The sequence below is a fragment of the Ramularia collo-cygni genome (genome assembly GCF_900074925.1).
Source record: "Ramularia collo-cygni strain URUG2 genome assembly, contig: RCC_scaffold06, whole genome shotgun sequence".
Taxonomy (NCBI): Eukaryota; Fungi; Ascomycota; class Dothideomycetes; order Mycosphaerellales; family Mycosphaerellaceae; genus Ramularia; species Ramularia collo-cygni.
In genome coordinates this window covers 620589-638963 of record NW_019716260.1, presented here as the reverse complement: position 1 = coordinate 638963, position 18375 = coordinate 620589, and the positions used below count along the sequence as shown (strand labels likewise).

Sequence of the window (18375 nt, the reverse complement as noted above, 5' to 3'; positions counted from 1 at the left end):
TCATGTTCATATTTCATCGAGTAAGCGAAGTTTCAATGTCAATCTGACCCTGTCCTTCAAGGCTACAGGTCATTCGATAAGGGATAAGTATACGATTCCGTATACTGCTTTTCATTTCTCCGCGAGAACTTTCCTCGGCATTTCTTCACCTGCGCAGCAGATAATCTTTCATGTCTAGTTTGCTGTCAACAACATGCTGTCGACTAATGACGTCTCCTCGCCAGTAAGACGTCGACAACCGAAGCGACAGCACGTCGTACTGAGCGGAGAAACGGTTTCTACCCACCTCTCGGATCGCCTTCATAATTCAACCTCGCGGTATTGTCATCAATGACCTGCTGTGCGAAACTCAAAGTGTCCTGTCTCTTCGGCGGCGGCATCTCCGCTTCATCATCCTGCAATTGTGGCGGATCGGCTTCTGGTTGTCCGGCGAAGAGATCCCTAATCGCGCCTTTACCAGTGGCGCGCTGATATATGGCAAATGTGGTGCCGAATTCGCGATGGGCGCCGACTTGGATGGCTTTAAGTAGCTCGACGGCGAAGTTTTGGCAGTTGTTGCTGATGAGATTGTATGCGGGGCGCTTTTCACGCCTGGATGGGAGGTGTTAGTAGTGCGAGGATGCGTCTCATGGTGAGTTGCTTGCTCACATGTTGTGGATGGTCATGCGGCTGGCTTCGTAAAGAGCTTGGTCATTGAAGCGTGTTTTGCCGACTTCGAAGAGATGCCAGTCGTCGCGGTTGAGTTTCTCGTTGATGTATATGATGTCGAGATTGTTATCCTAAGGTACATGAATGATCAGCTCGTGCTTGGCGTTGGGGATCAGTTGTTGTGCAGATACTACCTGCTGATCGTACCATCCATAGCTGATGCACATAGTCACCAACAATCACAGCCCAATGCTGTGTCGGGTCTGGGTAGTGGCCAATCTTCTGGCTGATCTGTTTACCAATCACCGTCTTCTCGGCGAACCATTTCCCGGTTGCGCCTGCTACGGGATGCTACAGGTGGCGTGTCAGCGGCTATGCTCTACTTTACTTCGATCTCCAGAAGAACAGCACTCACCCAACCCAACTCCACGGTCCTGGGCTCGCCGGTAACGAGCGCTTCGCCCTCGGGGACAACATTCGGCCTCTCTCCCAGACCGGCGGCTTTCTGCAGTTCCTTCTTCGCATCACTGGCTTCCTTGGCTGTCCATGACTGAGCTTGCTTCAGGTAGGTTTTCGTATAAGTTGTGAGTTTGTCGGTCATAGAGGTCTTGCCATCTTTCTCCCCTTCGACATTCTCATCTCCGAGCGACCTTGCCTTGGGACTTTTGGGCTTGTCTTTGTCCTTGTCTTTGCTGCGCTTGAACATGTTCATGGCGAGAAGTGCCGGGTATTCAGATAGCCAGCAGCTGGATCAATCAATACGGCCGTGTATAGACCTTCGTGGCAAACAGGATCTCTACGCTTTGGTGCATGTGGCGGATACACGGATGTGAAGCCTGAACGTGGCTGCGGTTAGATTTGGGTACAGAAAGGAAGAAACGGAGGAATCGTGAGCTAGGAAGTTACTTGTCTCTATCCCTGCGGCGTTACTAACATTCCATCAACGGTATAGTAAGCGCTGTCAACATTGAGCCTGGCCATGGTGATATTGAGGTCCAGGCCTGAGAGAGCAGACGGGACGCTAGACGGCACCTGGCAAGTCGACCGCCGATCGGGCCGAGTGAACACGAGGGACACCTGGCTCTCGCGTGCAACTTTATAGATGAAGCTTGCCTCTTGCTCCTGCTCTTGACATTGACATTGCATCCCGCCAAACACCGCCAACATGGTCTCTTTCAGGTTTGCGGCATTCGCCGTAGCTGCTCTTAGCGCCGTCAATGTCATCGCCGCCGAAGATGCCGAAACCGTAAAGGTATGCGCGATTCCGTGACAGCTTAATGGGACACAACATCTAATCGAAGCTGCAGGTTGAGGAAGCCGTCCCTAAAGCAAACCCCAACATTGGCGACGTGAAATGGGAGGACATGGCAAAGTACGCGGAGACGGGCGAACAGCAGTGGGAAGACAAGAGGAATGAGCTGCCGCTCAGCGTGGACGTCAAGGTCACATTTCCCGAGGCCGAGATATTTGGGGTGAAAATGGTCAATGGCCGTCCAACCCGCGCTCTGCTCCACGTCACCAACAACGAGGAGGTTCCCGTCAATGCTCTCATCGCCATTGGTGCTCTCTTGTCACCTTCGGGCACTCCTGGCGCTCCGGACCCGCCGGTGGTGATCAGGAACTTGACAGGAGCCAAGTTCGACACTCTGGTCCAGCCAAAGACCACCGAGCTTCTCACTTATGCTTTCGCGACCGAGATGCACCCTCAGGATGTGACTCTGGAATTGACGACCATGATCTCTCGCGGTCCGAGAATCTTCACCGTGACTGCATTCAAGGAGACCGTGTCCATTGTTGAGGCTCCCATTAACATCTGGGACCCTCAGATGTACGTTGCATCTTATAGCTCTTGCTTTTCTACATTCACTGACAGTTTTCCCAGCATCTTCCTCTACACCTTCCTCCTCGCTGCGTTCGGTGGTACTTGCTACTTCATCTACAACACATGGATCGCAACTCTATTCCCCCAGAAGAAGCGTGGCGGCAAGGGTGGTGAGCGTGCGAAGCGTTCATCTGGAGGCTCCAAGCCAGTCGATCCATCCGAAGCTGTACCGGTGCTTGACGCCGATGGCCCAGCGGTCACAACCGGATCAAAGGGTTACGATGAGAGCTGGATCCCAGCCACGCATTTGCAGAGACCGCAGGCGAAGCGTGTTGGGTCCGGAAGGCCAAAGAGCAGAGCTGCATAGATGGAGGAAACTCTGGACATCAACAACATGCGATTGTGACAGCGATGAGTGGCGATCAGAATACGACTCTATCAGAGGTGGAATGTCTAGACCTGCCTTGGACATGGCCTGCGGCACGGAAAAGTCGTGGACAACATTCAAACCTGGAAGGTCCGACTCGTGTACAACTTGTAAGATGTGTATTGCCAGATAAAGTCCACGAACATAGCCACGAATTGCTTCATGAAAGCTCAGTCAAGTCACGACGCCGTGAGAGAGCGGTAGAAAGATGCGGGTGGGCCTACATGTGACCCCAACATCGTTCACTTCAATCATCACCCAGTTCTGTAACAGCTTCCTTCTTTCAATGGTTGCATGTCATGGCGTTCTTATGGATGCGACTCTGCTAACGGGACGGGTGATGCTGGGCAAGTGATTCACAGTTGTCAGGTCGCTCCTTCCTTTCGAACATCAGTAAGTGAATGAGATACCTTAAACCGAACCTAGCAGTACACAAGCCAACCAAACACCTCAAGCCTGATTATCAACCTCATCTGCCACCAACGCTTCATAATCACTCYTAACATAAGGCGGCCTAAACACCGAATCAGCAGACCGATCTGCCATCTCCAAAAAGACACAACCACGCTCACCTCACATAGTTCTTCGCCGCGACAATCGCCGCACTGCCCACGGCATAAGCACCCAAGAGTTTCGGCCAGCCCGCATCACTAGAGTACGAAGCTTGCCCGACCGCAATGCCGACCAAGTCATACACCAAGCAACCTCCAAAGATCCAATCGCTACAAGCACYCAATCCCGCGAAACCCAACCCCGTCAAGACCTTGACCGCCGTGCTGGGAGTCTCGTTTAGAAACCACCCCACGGAAGTATTGTGGAGAATGTCCAAGACGCCGATCCCCGCGAATGTCTTGCTGACGACGTGTGTCAGGATGCTGGGCCAGGACTTTGTGTTCATGGGAGCTAGCTGCGTGAAGACGTAGTAGAGCTGAGCAAGGGTGTTGATAAACACGAAGATGTTGGCTGTTTTGAGCTGTTCGGAATTCCAGAAGAACATCCACGTTCCTATGCCTATAGTCCTCCTGGTCAGCGCACGTCTCGAAAAAAATTTCACGGGTTAAGAAATCTTGCTCTTCGACTTGACTTACAGACGTTTCCGAGAGCATAGTAAGGTACGAATCGGACAATCTCATCCAGCTCTTTCTTCTCCTTTGGGTTTTTGGCATCGAGTTTCCAGAGCTTGTACAGCCATGCCAGTTGAAAGAACTGTTGAGGAAAGAAGAAGCCTAGATTTGGAATGTTAGCAAAGTCCTTTCGTGATTTGGAGAGAATCGGAGACATACCAGCGATGAAATAAGGCTGTGGACTGAAGAATGAAAGATTCCGATCGTGGATCTCTTTCATGCTAGGAGTACTGTTGATTCCATATTGCTGCGCCGCGAAATCGTACTATCATACTGTCAGCACATGATGATGCAGCGATACGGACACTGTTACTGACAATGAATGACGCTGGTGCTAGATAGCGGGCGGTACTGAGTGAGATGCCCATCGTGATGATGTTGATACTCGAAAGCGGTCCTGTTTTGTGATGGTAATTAGGATGAGTACTCCAAATTATGGGGGCTTACCGTGCTTCTATACAATCTCATCCGTGGGTGTCAAGATCGGGACAATACCATCATCCTTGWCGAATGCAAAAGTCATGATGACGGCAAAAAGCCAAAGCCAGGGTGCCGGTAGAAAGTACTTCCTTGCTCCGGATCACCCGCCGCCGATGACCACGCCTCATCGACGTGTCAAATTTTGGCTCGAGATATTGCGATAGTGTCAAAGTCGAAGTATTCTGTTCTCTTTGAATTAAATAGCCGTGTCTCATACATAAAGATACATCGCCTTCTAGGCTTCTATTCCTCGACCGTCTTCGTTGGAATTCGCTCAACTGGAACATCATCGCTGTCATTTCGCAGCTTGCTACCATCCCACTTTGCAGAAGTGATGGGGTTGACCTACAAAGCGAGGGGTTAGCGATGTCTGGGGATTTTTCGAGATGTACAGGGGCATAGCGTAGCTTGTACTACTCTGTCTGCCCTCTGCTCTTCAGTGCTTACCTTGAGTTCATACATGGTGTTAATCTCCTCCAAACTGCGATCTTTCGACTCAATAACGAAGAAGAACACGATTGCCACCAGAGCCACACAGCATCCGGCAAAGACCAGGCCGTAAAGGTATCCGATCTCACCGGTGATGAAACGAGTGAAGAAGGACATCAAAAAGTTGAAGAGCCAGTTGCTGGATGTAGCCAAGGCCATGCACGGGGCACGGTAGCGAGTTGGGTAACTAAAGAGAAGTTAGCAGAGGTTCCAGGTGTCTTTGAAAATGGAGCAACTTGCAGTTCACCCACGACGGCCCCTAAAATGCGGTGTTAGCAATGTCTCGGACACATGGTGGTGGATGGAAGAATTTCTTCCGTTCGGGGGTACTTACAGACGAGAGGGCCCCAGGTTGTAGCGAAAGCGACGATGAAGAAGCATGAGAAGACGATGAGGACGTTACCTGCAGTCTTGGTCTCGGACTGGCTGGTGGCTTCGTCAAGAACGAAGCGGCCGACGAACGAGTAGACCAAGAAGCACATGGCCATCCAGGCGGCACCAATCATCAGGGCAGGGCGACGGCCACACTTTTGAACAACGTACAGTCCTCCGAAAGTGCAGACAACGTTGACTGTTCCGAGGATGATCTGAGAGACGTAGGAGTTCGARAGACCAATTCCAGCGAAGATGGTTGTTCCATAATAGAAGAAGAAGTTGGCACCTGAAGGTACGTCAGTGAGTGTCAAATCGAATCACTATGCATATGGTCTCACCCGTCAGCTGCTGGCCTGCCTGGAGAACGATTCCAAGCATGGTTCGGTAGAACATGCGAGGGCCAGTGWAGATCTCGKKSSWMGCCGTATCRKYAMMARMMWWMTCCTCTTCCAATGCAACGCGGATTTCGTTGATCTGCATGTTGACTTCACGGGAGTCTGGCTCGAGTCCAGCTAGACGTGCGATGGTGATGCGAGCTTCGTCGGTACGGCCCTTTCGGTATGCGTATCGAGGGCTCTCTGGGAGGAACAGGATACCGCCTCCGAGGATCAGGGCCCAGAGGAATGAAAGTCCGTTGGGGATTCTCCAGGAAGAGCTGTTGGAGTTTGTTTCTGTACCGTAGCAGACCATTTCGGCGGTCCAGATACCAAGAGTGATGAAGAGTTGGTACGAGGCAACGAGAACACCGCGGATAAGCGCTGGGGAGCTTTCGGATTGGTACCTAGAACGATGTTAGAACGCGCATCGTCGGAACTAATTCTGTGTCTTCTCACATTGGCACGCAGACAGACAGGGAGCCAATTCCCAGACCGTTGACGATTCTGCCAATTGCGAACTGGACCCAAGAAGTCTCCGACGAAATCTCAATCACAGTTCCAATGCAGCAGAAGAAAGCAGACAAGGAAATTGACATCTTGCGACCAAAGACATCAGCAATCTTGCCGGCGATGAGTGATCCGAATAGACAGCCGATACAGAGGAAGCCAGTGATGGAGCCCTGCTTGGTGGGCGAAAAGGTGTATGTGCCGTCTCCTTGTAGGTCTCCGAATCGTCGTGCATAGTCGTCCATGCTAAAGAAGCCACTGATTTGTCCTGATACCTATTCCCATAAAATCCAGTCAGTCATCATGCATTCGTTCAGTTCATTCCATTCTCACGTACATAGCCGAACATGAAGCCTCCTATGCTGGCAACCAGTCCAAGCCATACTGCGATGAAGGTGATTTTTTGTGCGGTCACTGGAGCAGCAGTAGGAGCTGTCTCCAGCTGCGCTGACTGCTCGGTGCGTTTGAGGAAGCCCATCTTGGAAGCTTGTGTGATGAAGAGGAGATGGAGGATCTGGAGGAAGGAAAAAGCCAAAAGGGAGCAAAGGTGCTTTTAATGTCGAAGCGGCATCACGGTCCGACAATTGGCGAGCTGGCGAGCTGTTCCAGGTTGTCCACGAGGTCCGATTTGCTAGAAGCGGGCAAGCACTTCCGTGAGTTTGAGGAAGGTAGGAAAATCTACAAGATCACACGGCCCCATTGTCTCGACTAGGAAAGGTTGCGTTGGTAAGATGCCTGGCAGACCCATATATAATTGCGGACTGTTCCATGGGCCTCCGTGAAGGGCCCCACGACTCCATCATCACTCGGGCTCATTGCAACGAATGACGGCGTTTAACTTTGTGCGTCTCGTGGCTGCACGACTTGTTCAACAACTCTGTCTCCAGGATGTCTGCATTTGTGGGGATCTGATGCCGACTCCCCATCAAATGCTCGTTGGAATGTAGCTAGCTCTGGAGTCTGGACGGATACTACGAATCCGACCTACTTAGGGTTGCCACAGCTAGAACTTTCCAAAGATCCTAGCTGGAAATCGTCGTCTTGGCTACATCATATCCCGGATAAGTAAGCTGATATAGCAGTGACCGAATTTGATCATTCTGAGGTTGACAGCACCTCACACTCTTGGCCTCGGATGTGCCTGCTGGTATGGGCGAGAACCAAGACTCGGATGATGCCACATGTCGCTGAATGAGCCAGGCTGCCTGAGATGCGCTCCGGGTGGATCGGTTCTTGCGAAGTCTCTGATAAAAAGCTTGCGCAAATCATCAAATCTGCAGGTGGGACGTCGTCGTTGAAAATGATCTTCACCAGGATAGGACTATCCGCGAAGGTGCGGCCCGAGCTCGGGAGCATCATTACGTCAATAGCGCAAAGCTTTTCGATCCTCTTGTTGTCCAAGCAAGGTGCTTCACATCAACGATCCGAGTCGATTTGAATGGCTCAATCGTTGATGGCTCATCACCATGGTCGGTCGACACGTTTGCAACCCACATGGCCTTCATTTCCAACTGAAACGCCTTCGAAAGCGGAGAGTCCGCGATGCCACCGAGATATCGGCCCATCTCAGAAGTGTCGGATGTGGTTCGGCACTATTCAAGATATTTTCATTCGCTCTCGGACCTTTAAGCCTGCTGTACGACGTCAGATTCAAGTGATGCTAGAAGGCGGCTAGAAAAGGAGGCGGAATATGGAAGACACGAAGAAGCATCGTGCATCATGCATGGAACGAAGTGGGTCCGAAAGTCGCGAATGTGCAATGTTCAATTTCTTCTTCAACTGCACGCCAATGCTGCCACGGCGCGAAGCAACTCAGACGTGCCGCGTTTCAGCTTCAAGCAGGCATGTCTCAACGACAGCAAATGGTCGCAGATGACCCAAGCCAGCGGATTCTCTGGCCAGGCCCATAGTTCGTTCGTCAGTGCTTGAAATGCAAGATGAAGACGGTGGGTTGCAACTGAAGTGAATGCTCCCATATGCGAGCTTCGTACAATCGAATAATCATCAACGACCTGTGCCTTGTAACTCAGTGCGCGAATGGGTGCCAGCAGATCAAGATTATATCCTTCTGATCTCGCTCCTTGCTCGCTCGTATACCAAATTAGCAATCATCTCTCCTTTCTCTCCAAGCTCTCGATCCTCGTCTGTCAACGTTCTCGGTTGAATGGCCAATGCAGCATATGTACCTGCACCGCGTTTCTTGGACAGTGTCCCTGGATTTATAACCAAGACGCCGTCGATGACCTGTTCAAATCAAGTCAGTTACGTTCTCATCTGCGAAGCACTTATACATGCCTTGACAAAGGGGTTCAAGACCCCTGGTAGGATCAGCAAGTCCGGCCTGGCCTGCCAGAATTCCCCCAACTTCAGATATGTCAAATCTAGGTTCGCACCAAGAGCCAGTCTCTCCTCCCCTCCAACCTCGGGTACTTCTTCGTGGATACCTATTGGCTTGGGAAGATCTTCTCTGGAAGCAGGCGGGAAGACAGGAAAGTAATGACTTTGCTCAATGACATGACCTGCTAACCTGCCCATAATGTCGGAGTGCATTGCGCCTTTTGCCGCTTGGTACACATTCTCACGTCGGAGTTCGGAGAGAACATCTTGTGAAGAGACTCCCAGAAGAATCTCGTTGATTGAAAGTGCCATGGGATTCGCGACGAATTGAGCTTGTCGTGGAAGTCCAAGCTGTGCTTTGGGGACGCGATCTTGGGGCCACGCAACGTGCTTGCTGACGGCATCTCTGAGACTGGGGACAAGGACGATGGTGATTGACGGCACGGCAGCCGCAAGTTTTTGCAAAGGTTGGCCGATGAGAACGCGGAACACGTCCGTGATAGTTGCCTGGTCGGGCGAGATCTTCGCGTCGCTGGGCAAGTAAGGTTCGAAGTCTCCAGATGCGACAACGGGATGTTCAAGATCAAGGAACGGACCGGTGAGAAGGAGGAGATCAGCAGTCTCTGCCTCAGCTTTGTCGAGAAGGGCCTGCAGCGGAGCGAATGACAGGTCGTTCTCCTGCGTAAAAGGCCCGCTGGCAATGACCATATTCAACGGTCTCGTCTCGCCGTCTGCGCCCACAAGGCGGTCATTGCATACTTCTATGTCGGATGGCCGATGGGCGGCTGGTGGTAAGCTAGGCAGAGGGAGGACTTCAGAGGCGAGAAACGATTGGCCGCCGACATTGGTGCCACGCAGAGCAACGATCTTGCCCGGGAAAACGTCAAAAGACACGTTCTCCGCGAATTTGAGAGGCACTCGCAGTCCAGCGCCCATTCTGCGAGAGGTTTCTAAAACCATGTTGGTGGAGGTGAGTTTGCCTTCAGATGGATCGCATGCAATGCGTCCCACTGCCACGATCTCGGCGGTGGACTGGGCGGCTGGGTTGCCGAACGCAGAGTCTTCTAATTCATAGTGCTTTTGGACCACCTCCATGAAGCTATCGATTCGATCATCCAGAAACTCGGACGCCTCCGACAACTTCATGGCCATGGGTTTGTAGGCAAACTTTGGCAGGTCAGTGGCAGCTTTGAGTCTGATTCGTGCCTCGGTGGGAGGGACTTCTGGGACAGCGGCAGCCGGCAGGTGAGAATTGATGCTTTCGATTACATCTCCAGCATTCTGCCTGTCTGCAAAAGCCACCGTGGGGAGGTTCCTCGCTGCGCCCGTGCCAGGAGTCTTGCCGTCAGCAGGTGAGCTATGCAGCCCGCTTCTTGCAGATTTCGATGTGGGCGTGTCAAAGTTGGCCTTACGCTTGGCCATTGAGTTGCGAGCTGCGGGTGTGTTCGAGACCATGCCGTCCAGCATGCCAAAGACATCTCCACCGCTTGCTCCTACTCGCGGTGTGGCTGCCGTCCTCTTGGTGGCCGCATGTGTGACGTTTCCTTTCCGTGATTCTCTCTCCAACGTGTCTTGCAAACTCTTTTTGAAATCGCGTATCGTCTTGTAGTCGAGCTTGGTGGTTTCCGCGCCCATGGTGATCACATAGCTGTCCCATTTGTAGTAGAGATCCTCRGCGGATATGCCCATGAGTTGAACGATATGGACCAGTTCGGTGAGTACATCTTGTGGAAGGGAGGCATCTGGCGGCGCAAAATGCGTCTTGATCTCGGATTCGACATTCGCCATGTTGGGTGATCAATAATGTGACTGTGTGAACACTGATCTTCGAACGATGACAATCAAACGCGGTCGACGCGTCGCGTGTCTGCGCTAGTAGATGTTAGCGTGAGTAATTGTACGCCGTCCCTGCCGCTTCTCTCGCAATCCCAACCTTCCGAGCATTCGACACCCACTCTCGCTGCATCAACTTGCAACTTTTGGAAGAATCGGATCGCTGCACAAATGCGAGCATTGCTTGCTGAGCTCCAATTTTGTGGTCGACTGTCGTTTGAATTCGCGTCAGCCGTGACAATGAGCTCATCAGGATAAGTTTTCCAACACTCTTCTTCGCAGCGTTTGCTTAGTGTACGCTACAAACCAGCTGTCCGTTCTTTCATTTGAACTTCGCTGGGGCTTTTGTCCCGGGCTATGAAGCGGCTGAAAGCAAACTCAAGTGACACCTGCCAGTCGTCCGTGTATACCTGAGAACGACGTCAACAGCAACGACGGACCAAAAGATGGCTGCATCATTAGCGACCCAGAAGAAGTGGCTCACGGCTTCCAATGGAAAACTCAGCAAGGTGGGCAAGATTTCTGTAAGTCACATGCGCAATGGACTTCCAGCGTGTAGTGTTTAACCTCGATGAAGGCAGTCCTTCAAAAGGAGATGGCCTGGGAACTACTGCCGCCTGAGGCCAGACAGCGCCTGTATGAGCTACTACCCGAGGCACCAGAAGGCAGGCCTCATAACCCCGATGTACATCCTTTCAAGACCATGTATCTGGAGCGCATCAAGACTGAGTCCGAAAATTGGCATAATGACTTGAAAGACGGCAAGGAGACGAAGAAGTGGCGAGATGAGGCTATGCAAGCCGGTCGAGACCGATCGCTAGGTCTATGGGATGATTGGAAGGAGGCGCGTCGGGAGGAGACCTGGGGTGTGCGGCAGGACGAGAACGTGGAGAAGGAAGATGACAAGCCAGAGACTCTAGACGGTGGAGAGAACATGGACGCCACTACGAATTGATAGGATGGAAAGCATGCACCCGACAGTGTTCTCTTACTTTTTTTCAATGTGAGATTACGAACTGAAATACAAAAGTATCCTTCATTAATGTTGTCCATTCGTATGAGTGATGGAAGACAAGCGCCGTTCTTTGCCTAAATCCTGAGACCCTCGCCAAATTTACTACAACACCCGCACACTTTTCTCTTGGATGGCTTCCATACAACACCGCCGCACACATAATCTGCTGCTCATCTCGAAACTGCTGAATCAACGCGATGCGGCATCTCCATTCAGTCTGGTGCTTGATAGCCTTGAGCAGTCGGGCAAACCTCTGCTCGCAGAGCACATGAAACGCGCAAATGTAGGCAAATGCCATTCTGCTTTTTGCGAAAGGGTCATGCTGACAGAATTTACAGACATCCAAAATCCAAGTGATATTCGTATCGTTCAGCACTCTACGCAAGCCTCGGAATGTCGACTTCTTCGTCGAAGCCTGGAAGCACTCTTTGCAGAATTGGCAAAAAGAGGTCATCAACCACCTCAAGAACGATCCAACTTCCAGTATGACCCGTTAAGAGCACTGCAAACTACAWCACTGACCATCATGACAGAGAAACTTCTGGTGCTTGACGATCTCACTTCTCTGGCTGCTATCAACAGTACAAATCTTCCCGGTCTCTTGTCCTCGTTTATCGGACCATCATGTTCGCTCCTCGCCCTTTACCATCTGGATGTCCCGTTGCCTACTACAAAATCCGCTCACGATCCATATGCCCCTTCCACTCTGACTTTGCTCAGATATCTGGCCACGACGATCTTTACTGTACACTCTTTACACCACGTACTTGCCAGAAAGGCTGCTCGCGAACGAAGTCATGCTGAGCCCAGTTTTGGTCTGGATCAAGGCGTAGAGGGTGTTCTGCAGGGACTCGGGGCCAATGGTGTGGAAGATGTCGTGGTTGAGATGGAGCATAGACGTAAGAGTGGACGGGGTGTACGGGAGTGGTATTTCTTACCTCACTTCAAGTCGGCACCGGCTTCTTCGACCTCATCAACACGGCCGAAGGAGATTGTGATTCTTCTGGAGGATCACGCCCAGTATCGATCACCGGAGCCGACGACCGGTGGCGCTCCCACGGAAGGCGTTGAGGCAGATACCACCTTTGAGCTTGGTCTCACGGAGAGGCAGAAACGAGACCGTGAGGGTGTTGTGCTTCCATACTTCGATGCACAGAACGGCGGCGGTGATGGTGGGAGAATTTTATACGATTTGGGCTCTGAAGACGACTTTGACGAAGATGAGGATGAGATATAGTTGATACCCGGTCGGCTGCGGTCGATGTTTTCGCCATTCCCGCGGGCTGCTCCTCCAACAAGACGCTGAAATGTTGGAAGCTGCAATTACCCAATTAAGAATATGAGCTCCTCACATGAAATTCGATTGAAATATCCTAATGTCCCCAAAATGTACTTGATGTGCGGCCGGTAAATTTTGTGCCTCAGGCGTAGAAGATCGCCAATCATATCTTTTGAGCTACTTGCGACCAGCTTCAACGTCAAACTTTCCATCTTCAACCAAGACACCACCACCATGGACCGAAACTCTTCTCGACGAGATGATAGGCGGGATGATAGGAGAGATGACCGTCGCCCGAGAGATGACACCCGCAGTCACAAGCCACGCTACGGTGAGACGTCTTTTGGTGAAAACACATGGCCAGCAGCTGACAGACGTGCAGAGCAAGGTCGAGACCGATCACGTTCGCCACGACGCGACCGCCAGGATGAGAGAAGGCGGTCTCCACCTCCGCCACGAGGACCTCCTGCACAGCGTGGACCACCACCGCCCCGCTCAGACCGCGATCGCGACTTCCAGCGCAGCAGGGATTCGACGGCAGCGAGCCCACCGAACCGGCGGACAGACGACAGACAATCTTCGCGGGCTATGGGAGACGGTAAATTCGGTGCCGCGGGTCTGAAGAATGGAGCAGCCAAACAAGAAAGGCAAGAGGATACGAAAATGGTGGATGACCTCGAAGATGAAGACGAGGATGCGAAGATGAAGCGCATGATGGGCTTCCAAAGCTTCCGTTCGACGAAAAACACCAAGGTACCGGGCAACGACAAGAACTACGGCGTGTACAAGACCAAAAAGGCCGAGTACCGCCAGTACATGAACAGAGTGGGTGGTTTCAACAGACCACTCGATGCTTTGTGAGGAATCATGCACCGTCTCTGGGATTTTCGACTTAGCGAAGGCGCTCCGGACCTTATTCAACAAGCGATGCTGTGATGCCGGTCACACCCGAAAATATCAAGCATCAACTTCTTCCAGCACATTGTGCCTGAACAGACTTGCGAGGGGCCGAGCATAGCAAAAGGTGCAAACTCCCCATCGGGAATGACCTGCGACTGCCTCTTTATGAAACGACCTATCGCAGAAATACTGGAGTCACTATGGAAATCATGCGGCAGTTGGTGGATATTCTCCCCCGCTGACGCTGTTGGGTTTGAGCCGTGTCGCATCCAAGCCATTTCAGACATGCTATACTACCACACCCACTTGTACACAATGCATGTCAGACACGCCGCTCAGCCTGCAGGCATTCATCTTCGACCGCGCGAAGTGTCGCACGTCACCTTTGCTCGAACCTCGTTTCACCTAGACGAGGTAATCTACACCGGCCTTGGCATCCTATCCGGCGATCATCTCCATACAGTTGGAGGTATTGCACTCTAATTTACGCCCATGGTGGAATGAAGTGCAACCTGGATTTTGTGGAGTCCGCGGACAGTCTCCTTTGACCACAACGACCGCTACACCTCGGAGCGGCGCTGGATCTCCCCACTGCGCAGAACGAACCAGTATCAGCGAACGTATCGTTGATCCGCTCTGGTAAATGCCACAATAGTTTCGAGTTGTGCTCCACTCCACGGTCCCATAGACTTGCTAAGCGACCAAACTACTACCAGCCTGCCACACCTCTGGAAGGGGCGTGAGACATTTTCACTGGCTTACACAACGTATCAAACGTAGTGAATTGAAGACGCCACGATGGAATCGAGCTGCATTCCACTCAAAGGCACGGCTCGGTAGATTTCATAAGCAACCGTGGAGGCAAGTACATATATCGCAGCATACAATTCGTCTCTGTTGCCTCATCCCCAATCATCTCCGCTGGTCGTCTCTTCCCCTTCATTCGTTTTACGTGCCATTCACTGGTATTCACGCTCATTCACGCTTGTTCTCTATTCTCAATCACCATGCAGTCCAACACCCAGTCCGCTATCGTCCTGGCAGCCTTTGCGCTCGCTCCACTCGCCTCTGCCCACGGATATGTATCTGGCATCGTCACCGGCGGAGAGTGGTTTTCTGGCACTTCTCCTGAGTGGTCCTACGCGAACCCCAAGCCAGACACGGCAGGCTGGTATGCCGAGAACTCAGACAATGGCTTTGTAGCTCCAAGCGCATTTGCCGACCCAGACATCATCTGCCACAGAGGTGCTACTGTTAGCACTGGAGTGGTCCCAGTCGCCGCCGGCGATACTGTTGACCTGCAATGGGTAAGGGAACTTCGTCTTGTAGCGATAAACCAAAAACCTAACACCATTCTCCCGACAGAACACTTGGCCAGAGAGCCACAAGGGTCCTGTGATTACCTACATGGCCGCTGTCGACGGCGAGTTCGCTTCTGTCGATAAGGAGGCATTGAACTTCTTCAAGATTGATGCTCAGGGACTCAACGACGGCTCCACGGCGCCCGGAAAATGGGCAACCGACGACATGATGGCCAACAATCTCACCTCGACCGTCACGGTTCCTGCGGACCTYGCTCCCGGAAACTACGTGATGCGCCATGAGATTCTCGCTCTCCACAGTGCTGGTCAGGCGGACGGCGCGCAGTCTTACCCTCAGTGTTCGTCAATACACATGTCTATTTTTCAACACTAGCTAACGAGACTGTGAAGGTATCAACTTTGAGGTGACCGGCTCTGGCACGGCTAGCCCTTGCGATGCCGGTGCTGAGTGCGCGGTGGGAACTGCGCTGTACACTGCTGAGGATCCTGGCGTCCTGGTCAGCATCTACCAGTCTTTGGACAGCTATACTATCCCCGGCCCAGCTCTTTACGGTGGTGGTGGAGCTAGCGCCTCTACTTCTGGCAGCGATGTCACTGGCAGCAGTGTCACTACAGGCAGTGCTTCCRGCGGCGATGTTGCTACCAGCGGTACTTCAAGCGGCGGTGCTGCTTCCGGCGGTGCTGCAAGCGGCGGTSCTGCTTCCGGTGGTGCTGCTTCCGGTGGTGCTGCAAGCGGCGGTGCTGCTTCCGGTGGTGCTCCAAGTGGCGGTGCTGCTTCAGGCGGCAGTATGTTTGGCAACTACCGTTCTGCCAAAGAGTTCTGCGCTTGATCGGCCATGTGGTCGTTGAGGACGAAGGCTGAAGTTATGGTGGAGCACAATAGTCACTGGCTGACTTACATTTCATTGCTCGTGGAAAGTTATGTGAAGAGTTTGATTCGGACACTGTAGTAGATACATGTATCTGAATCCATCGCATTTTCAATAACTTGATATCGACAACTACCACGTGATGTTAGGGGAAGCGCGCTAATAAAGCTTAAAATCACGCTAGCCATCATATCTTTGGACAAGCGAATGCTTCGACAGTTCTTCCACAGCGGGCTCTTCCTCCGACACAAGAAATGGAGCGCACCGTGACCAGGGCGGATCTAAACTCTGAAGCAAGCTCACCTGATGCCTCCCCAACATCTGTCTATGCAAAAGATTTAATACCCTTCGAGTTCATCGAGCAGGAAGCTCCACAGATTGAGGAACATGTCGAAGACGAAGATGAGATGAAATTTTGTCTGTTCGCACCCACTCCTGGAATAGCAAAGACAGCGCAACCTGTCTCTAGGATTAGGCTAAAGTCGCCGACGCCGACGAATGCAGAGCCCGGTCTGGAGAATCCACAGCGAGACCCAAATTATTATTTTTCCAAACCTCTAGGACCAGAAGAGCGGGAAAGGTTCAATGCTTCAACAGTTTCAGGAAAAGATGTCAAATACCGCTCCTGTAGCTTCTGTCCTGGAAGCGCATATGCGTGGAAAGTCACCGATGTCAGAGCAWCGAAAGCCGAAGCTCTAATTCTCGCAAAAGCATCTTCCGTCTATCAAGATCTTCTTGTTCAAGAACCATCCAAGAGGAAGCGACCTGGAAAACAAATGCGAATCAAATCCAGGACGAAACTTGCCATGATCAAGGCTGCACAGATCGAAGATCAGAAAGCTGCAGAGTTGAGAGAAGCTGCGGAGCGGGAAAAGCGTACCACACGCAATCGGGAGAAGAAAGCCAAGAAGAAGAGTCGTGAGAAGGCTAAGAAAGCTGCTGGAGCTGTCGGTGCTGTGGGGAATGATGGGTCGGATGGCGAAGATGATGATGCTTCTTCGCAACCTGGTTGAGGCCACACGTTAACTTCGGCACGAGCAAATCGAACCAAAAGCTATGACTCGTCAATGACTGCTTGATGAGTGGACTGATGAGCCTCTGCCACCAGAGACTTATGGACGCCAGGCAGTGCCGAAATTGGCGCGGATTGGCGAAGAGCCAATACAGGAGGATCTGATGACCTTTTCCCTTGCCCGGATTGTCTATACTACATCCGCAGCTGACGGCATTGGGTAAGACAATCGAATGATGGTGGAAAGATATAGGGCCAAGAAAGTGCAGCACGAGATACGAGTCTTCAAGGTGCTTCTCGTTTCGTATCACGAGGATAGCTCAGAGAGCAGGCTTGACACCATGGAAGCAGCACGATCCGATTCGGCCTGACAATGCCGCGATGAACTTGCGAAGAGATGACTGAAAGTGCCTCGTTGCATCAAACCATCGAACAGTAGAGTAGGGTATATACATTGGACCAAACGCCAGTTCAACTCCAGCCTCAGTACTCCGAGGAAGAGAGACGCAATTCCACAAGTCTCGCATCAAGCCTCTCGTAATCATATCATAAGGTCTCTTCACCTCCGATCCATCAATCTAATTGGACCAGCACTAGGTCTCTCCTCACACCACGCAAGAGACATTTCCTCTTCCTTCTTCTTGCCATTGAACACTCCCAATAGCCAGTCCGTAACAGAGACCACGCGAGTCATTCGATCCCAATCACCGCCTTCCTCAGCATGCTCTATAACATGCTTTACAACCCTCCCCTTTTCGTCAAACTCGAACACGAAGATCCCACAGAACTCTTCCGCCTTGGGTGACTTCTCATTCTTTCCCTTCGCGCTACCATTGACAAAGTCCAGGATCCTATCCATAGGGTCTTTTGCTGCGATGCCCATGCCGCGATAAATACCGCCCGTTCCATCTCGATGTGATGTCTTGCCACAAGTCTTCCACTTGACGACCAGCTTCTCTTCTCGATTCGCAAGGGGTTGGGAGCTTCCGCCATTTCTAATCATGCGTTCGGATGTGATGACTAGGTTGACATTGCCGATAAGAGGTACTCGTCCCCACGCGACTGGAGCAGTCCATAGCGCTGCGATGTATGCCAATCGTCCCGAAACAGTCGGCAAATGAGGGTGTGTTGATGGAAACAGATGAAGTGTGATCTGTGGAGAAAGAACCTCTGAAGGAAGAGGTTCCTTCAACAGTGTCGGTAACCGCTCGTGCAAGATTCTGACTGTCTTCCCTAACTGCAGCGTTCGCTCATCCGGAGGTTTGTGATCTGAATGCTGATTCGCGAACGATGAGCTGCGAGGAGCGGCGCTACTGAACCAGACATTTCTATTCGATGCATGAGTGTGTTGAACATCAGCAAAGCAGCGGCAATTGCGTAGGCAGTCTCGTGGGTTTCCGCAATGGCGTGTGGGCGTGGCGGCGGGGAAGATTACCGCGGACGTGGGTGTGGCATTAGCAATGCGCAGGCGTGATGGCAAGAGCGTGCGCATCAGCCGGAAAGGCGTCATCTGTGATCTGGTGGGAAGCAATTTTCCATCGATGCCGTGGTGTTGTAGA

At 52.0% G+C, this 18375-nt stretch overlaps 11 protein-coding genes; 6 read left to right on the top strand and 5 right to left on the bottom strand.

Moving 5' to 3' along the window:
- Positions 1 to 145: 145 nt before the first annotated feature.
- Positions 146 to 1360, bottom strand: RCC_04609 (uncharacterized protein; the record flags this gene model as incomplete). XM_023769887.1 has 5 exons in its annotated part: positions 146 to 174; positions 287 to 591; positions 649 to 779; positions 856 to 999; positions 1064 to 1360. The coding sequence occupies 5 exons, from the start codon at positions 1358 to 1360 to the stop codon at positions 146 to 148; spliced, it is 906 nt and encodes a 301-aa protein (XP_023625655.1).
- A 453-nt stretch (positions 1361 to 1813) lies between these two features.
- Positions 1814 to 2837, top strand: RCC_04608 (related to signal sequence receptor alpha chain; the record flags this gene model as incomplete). XM_023769886.1 has 3 exons in its annotated part: positions 1814 to 1900; positions 1956 to 2476; positions 2531 to 2837. 3 exons carry the CDS (start codon positions 1814 to 1816, stop codon positions 2835 to 2837), a joined length of 915 nt encoding a protein of 304 aa, XP_023625654.1.
- A 628-nt stretch (positions 2838 to 3465) lies between these two features.
- On the bottom strand, positions 3466 to 4389 carry RCC_04607 (uncharacterized protein; the record flags this gene model as incomplete). XM_023769885.1 has 4 exons in its annotated part: positions 3466 to 3908; positions 3986 to 4123; positions 4181 to 4286; positions 4339 to 4389. 4 exons carry the CDS (start codon positions 4387 to 4389, stop codon positions 3466 to 3468), a joined length of 738 nt encoding a protein of 245 aa, XP_023625653.1.
- Positions 4390 to 4744: 355 nt separating this feature from the next.
- On the bottom strand, positions 4745 to 6727 carry RCC_04606 (probable low-affinity hexose transporter HXT3; the record flags this gene model as incomplete). XM_023769884.1 has 7 exons in its annotated part: positions 4745 to 4846; positions 4949 to 5177; positions 5231 to 5249; positions 5325 to 5651; positions 5704 to 6146; positions 6199 to 6524; positions 6587 to 6727. The coding sequence occupies 7 exons, from the start codon at positions 6725 to 6727 to the stop codon at positions 4745 to 4747; spliced, it is 1587 nt and encodes a 528-aa protein (XP_023625652.1).
- Positions 6728 to 8511: 1784 nt separating this feature from the next.
- RCC_04605 (related to POL12 (DNA-directed DNA polymerase alpha)) lies at positions 8512 to 10374 on the bottom strand (the record flags this gene model as incomplete). Its single annotated transcript, XM_023769883.1, has 1 exon — positions 8512 to 10374. The coding sequence occupies one exon, from the start codon at positions 10372 to 10374 to the stop codon at positions 8512 to 8514; it is 1863 nt and encodes a 620-aa protein (XP_023625651.1).
- A 491-nt stretch (positions 10375 to 10865) lies between these two features.
- RCC_04604 (uncharacterized protein) lies at positions 10866 to 11374 on the top strand (the record flags this gene model as incomplete). XM_023769882.1 has 2 exons in its annotated part: positions 10866 to 10943; positions 10997 to 11374. 2 exons carry the CDS (start codon positions 10866 to 10868, stop codon positions 11372 to 11374), a joined length of 456 nt encoding a protein of 151 aa, XP_023625650.1.
- A 586-nt stretch (positions 11375 to 11960) lies between these two features.
- On the top strand, positions 11961 to 12671 carry RCC_04603 (related to protein conferring sensitivity to killer toxin; the record flags this gene model as incomplete). Its single annotated transcript, XM_023769881.1, has 1 exon — positions 11961 to 12671. One exon carries the CDS (start codon positions 11961 to 11963, stop codon positions 12669 to 12671), a length of 711 nt encoding a protein of 236 aa, XP_023625649.1.
- A 276-nt stretch (positions 12672 to 12947) lies between these two features.
- On the top strand, positions 12948 to 13574 carry RCC_04602 (uncharacterized protein; the record flags this gene model as incomplete). Its single annotated transcript, XM_023769880.1, has 1 exon — positions 12948 to 13574. One exon carries the CDS (start codon positions 12948 to 12950, stop codon positions 13572 to 13574), a length of 627 nt encoding a protein of 208 aa, XP_023625648.1.
- Positions 13575 to 14620: 1046 nt separating this feature from the next.
- RCC_04601 (related to endoglucanase IV precursor) lies at positions 14621 to 15765 on the top strand (the record flags this gene model as incomplete). XM_023769879.1 has 3 exons in its annotated part: positions 14621 to 14920; positions 14979 to 15273; positions 15326 to 15765. 3 exons carry the CDS (start codon positions 14621 to 14623, stop codon positions 15763 to 15765), a joined length of 1035 nt encoding a protein of 344 aa, XP_023625647.1.
- Positions 15766 to 16058: 293 nt separating this feature from the next.
- On the top strand, positions 16059 to 16817 carry RCC_04600 (uncharacterized protein; the record flags this gene model as incomplete). The annotated part of the gene is made up of 1 exon (XM_023769878.1): positions 16059 to 16817. The coding sequence occupies one exon, from the start codon at positions 16059 to 16061 to the stop codon at positions 16815 to 16817; it is 759 nt and encodes a 252-aa protein (XP_023625646.1).
- Positions 16818 to 17375: 558 nt separating this feature from the next.
- RCC_04599 (uncharacterized protein) lies at positions 17376 to 18326 on the bottom strand (the record flags this gene model as incomplete). Its single annotated transcript, XM_023769877.1, has 1 exon — positions 17376 to 18326. The coding sequence occupies one exon, from the start codon at positions 18324 to 18326 to the stop codon at positions 17376 to 17378; it is 951 nt and encodes a 316-aa protein (XP_023625645.1).
- Positions 18327 to 18375: the final 49 nt, after the last annotated feature.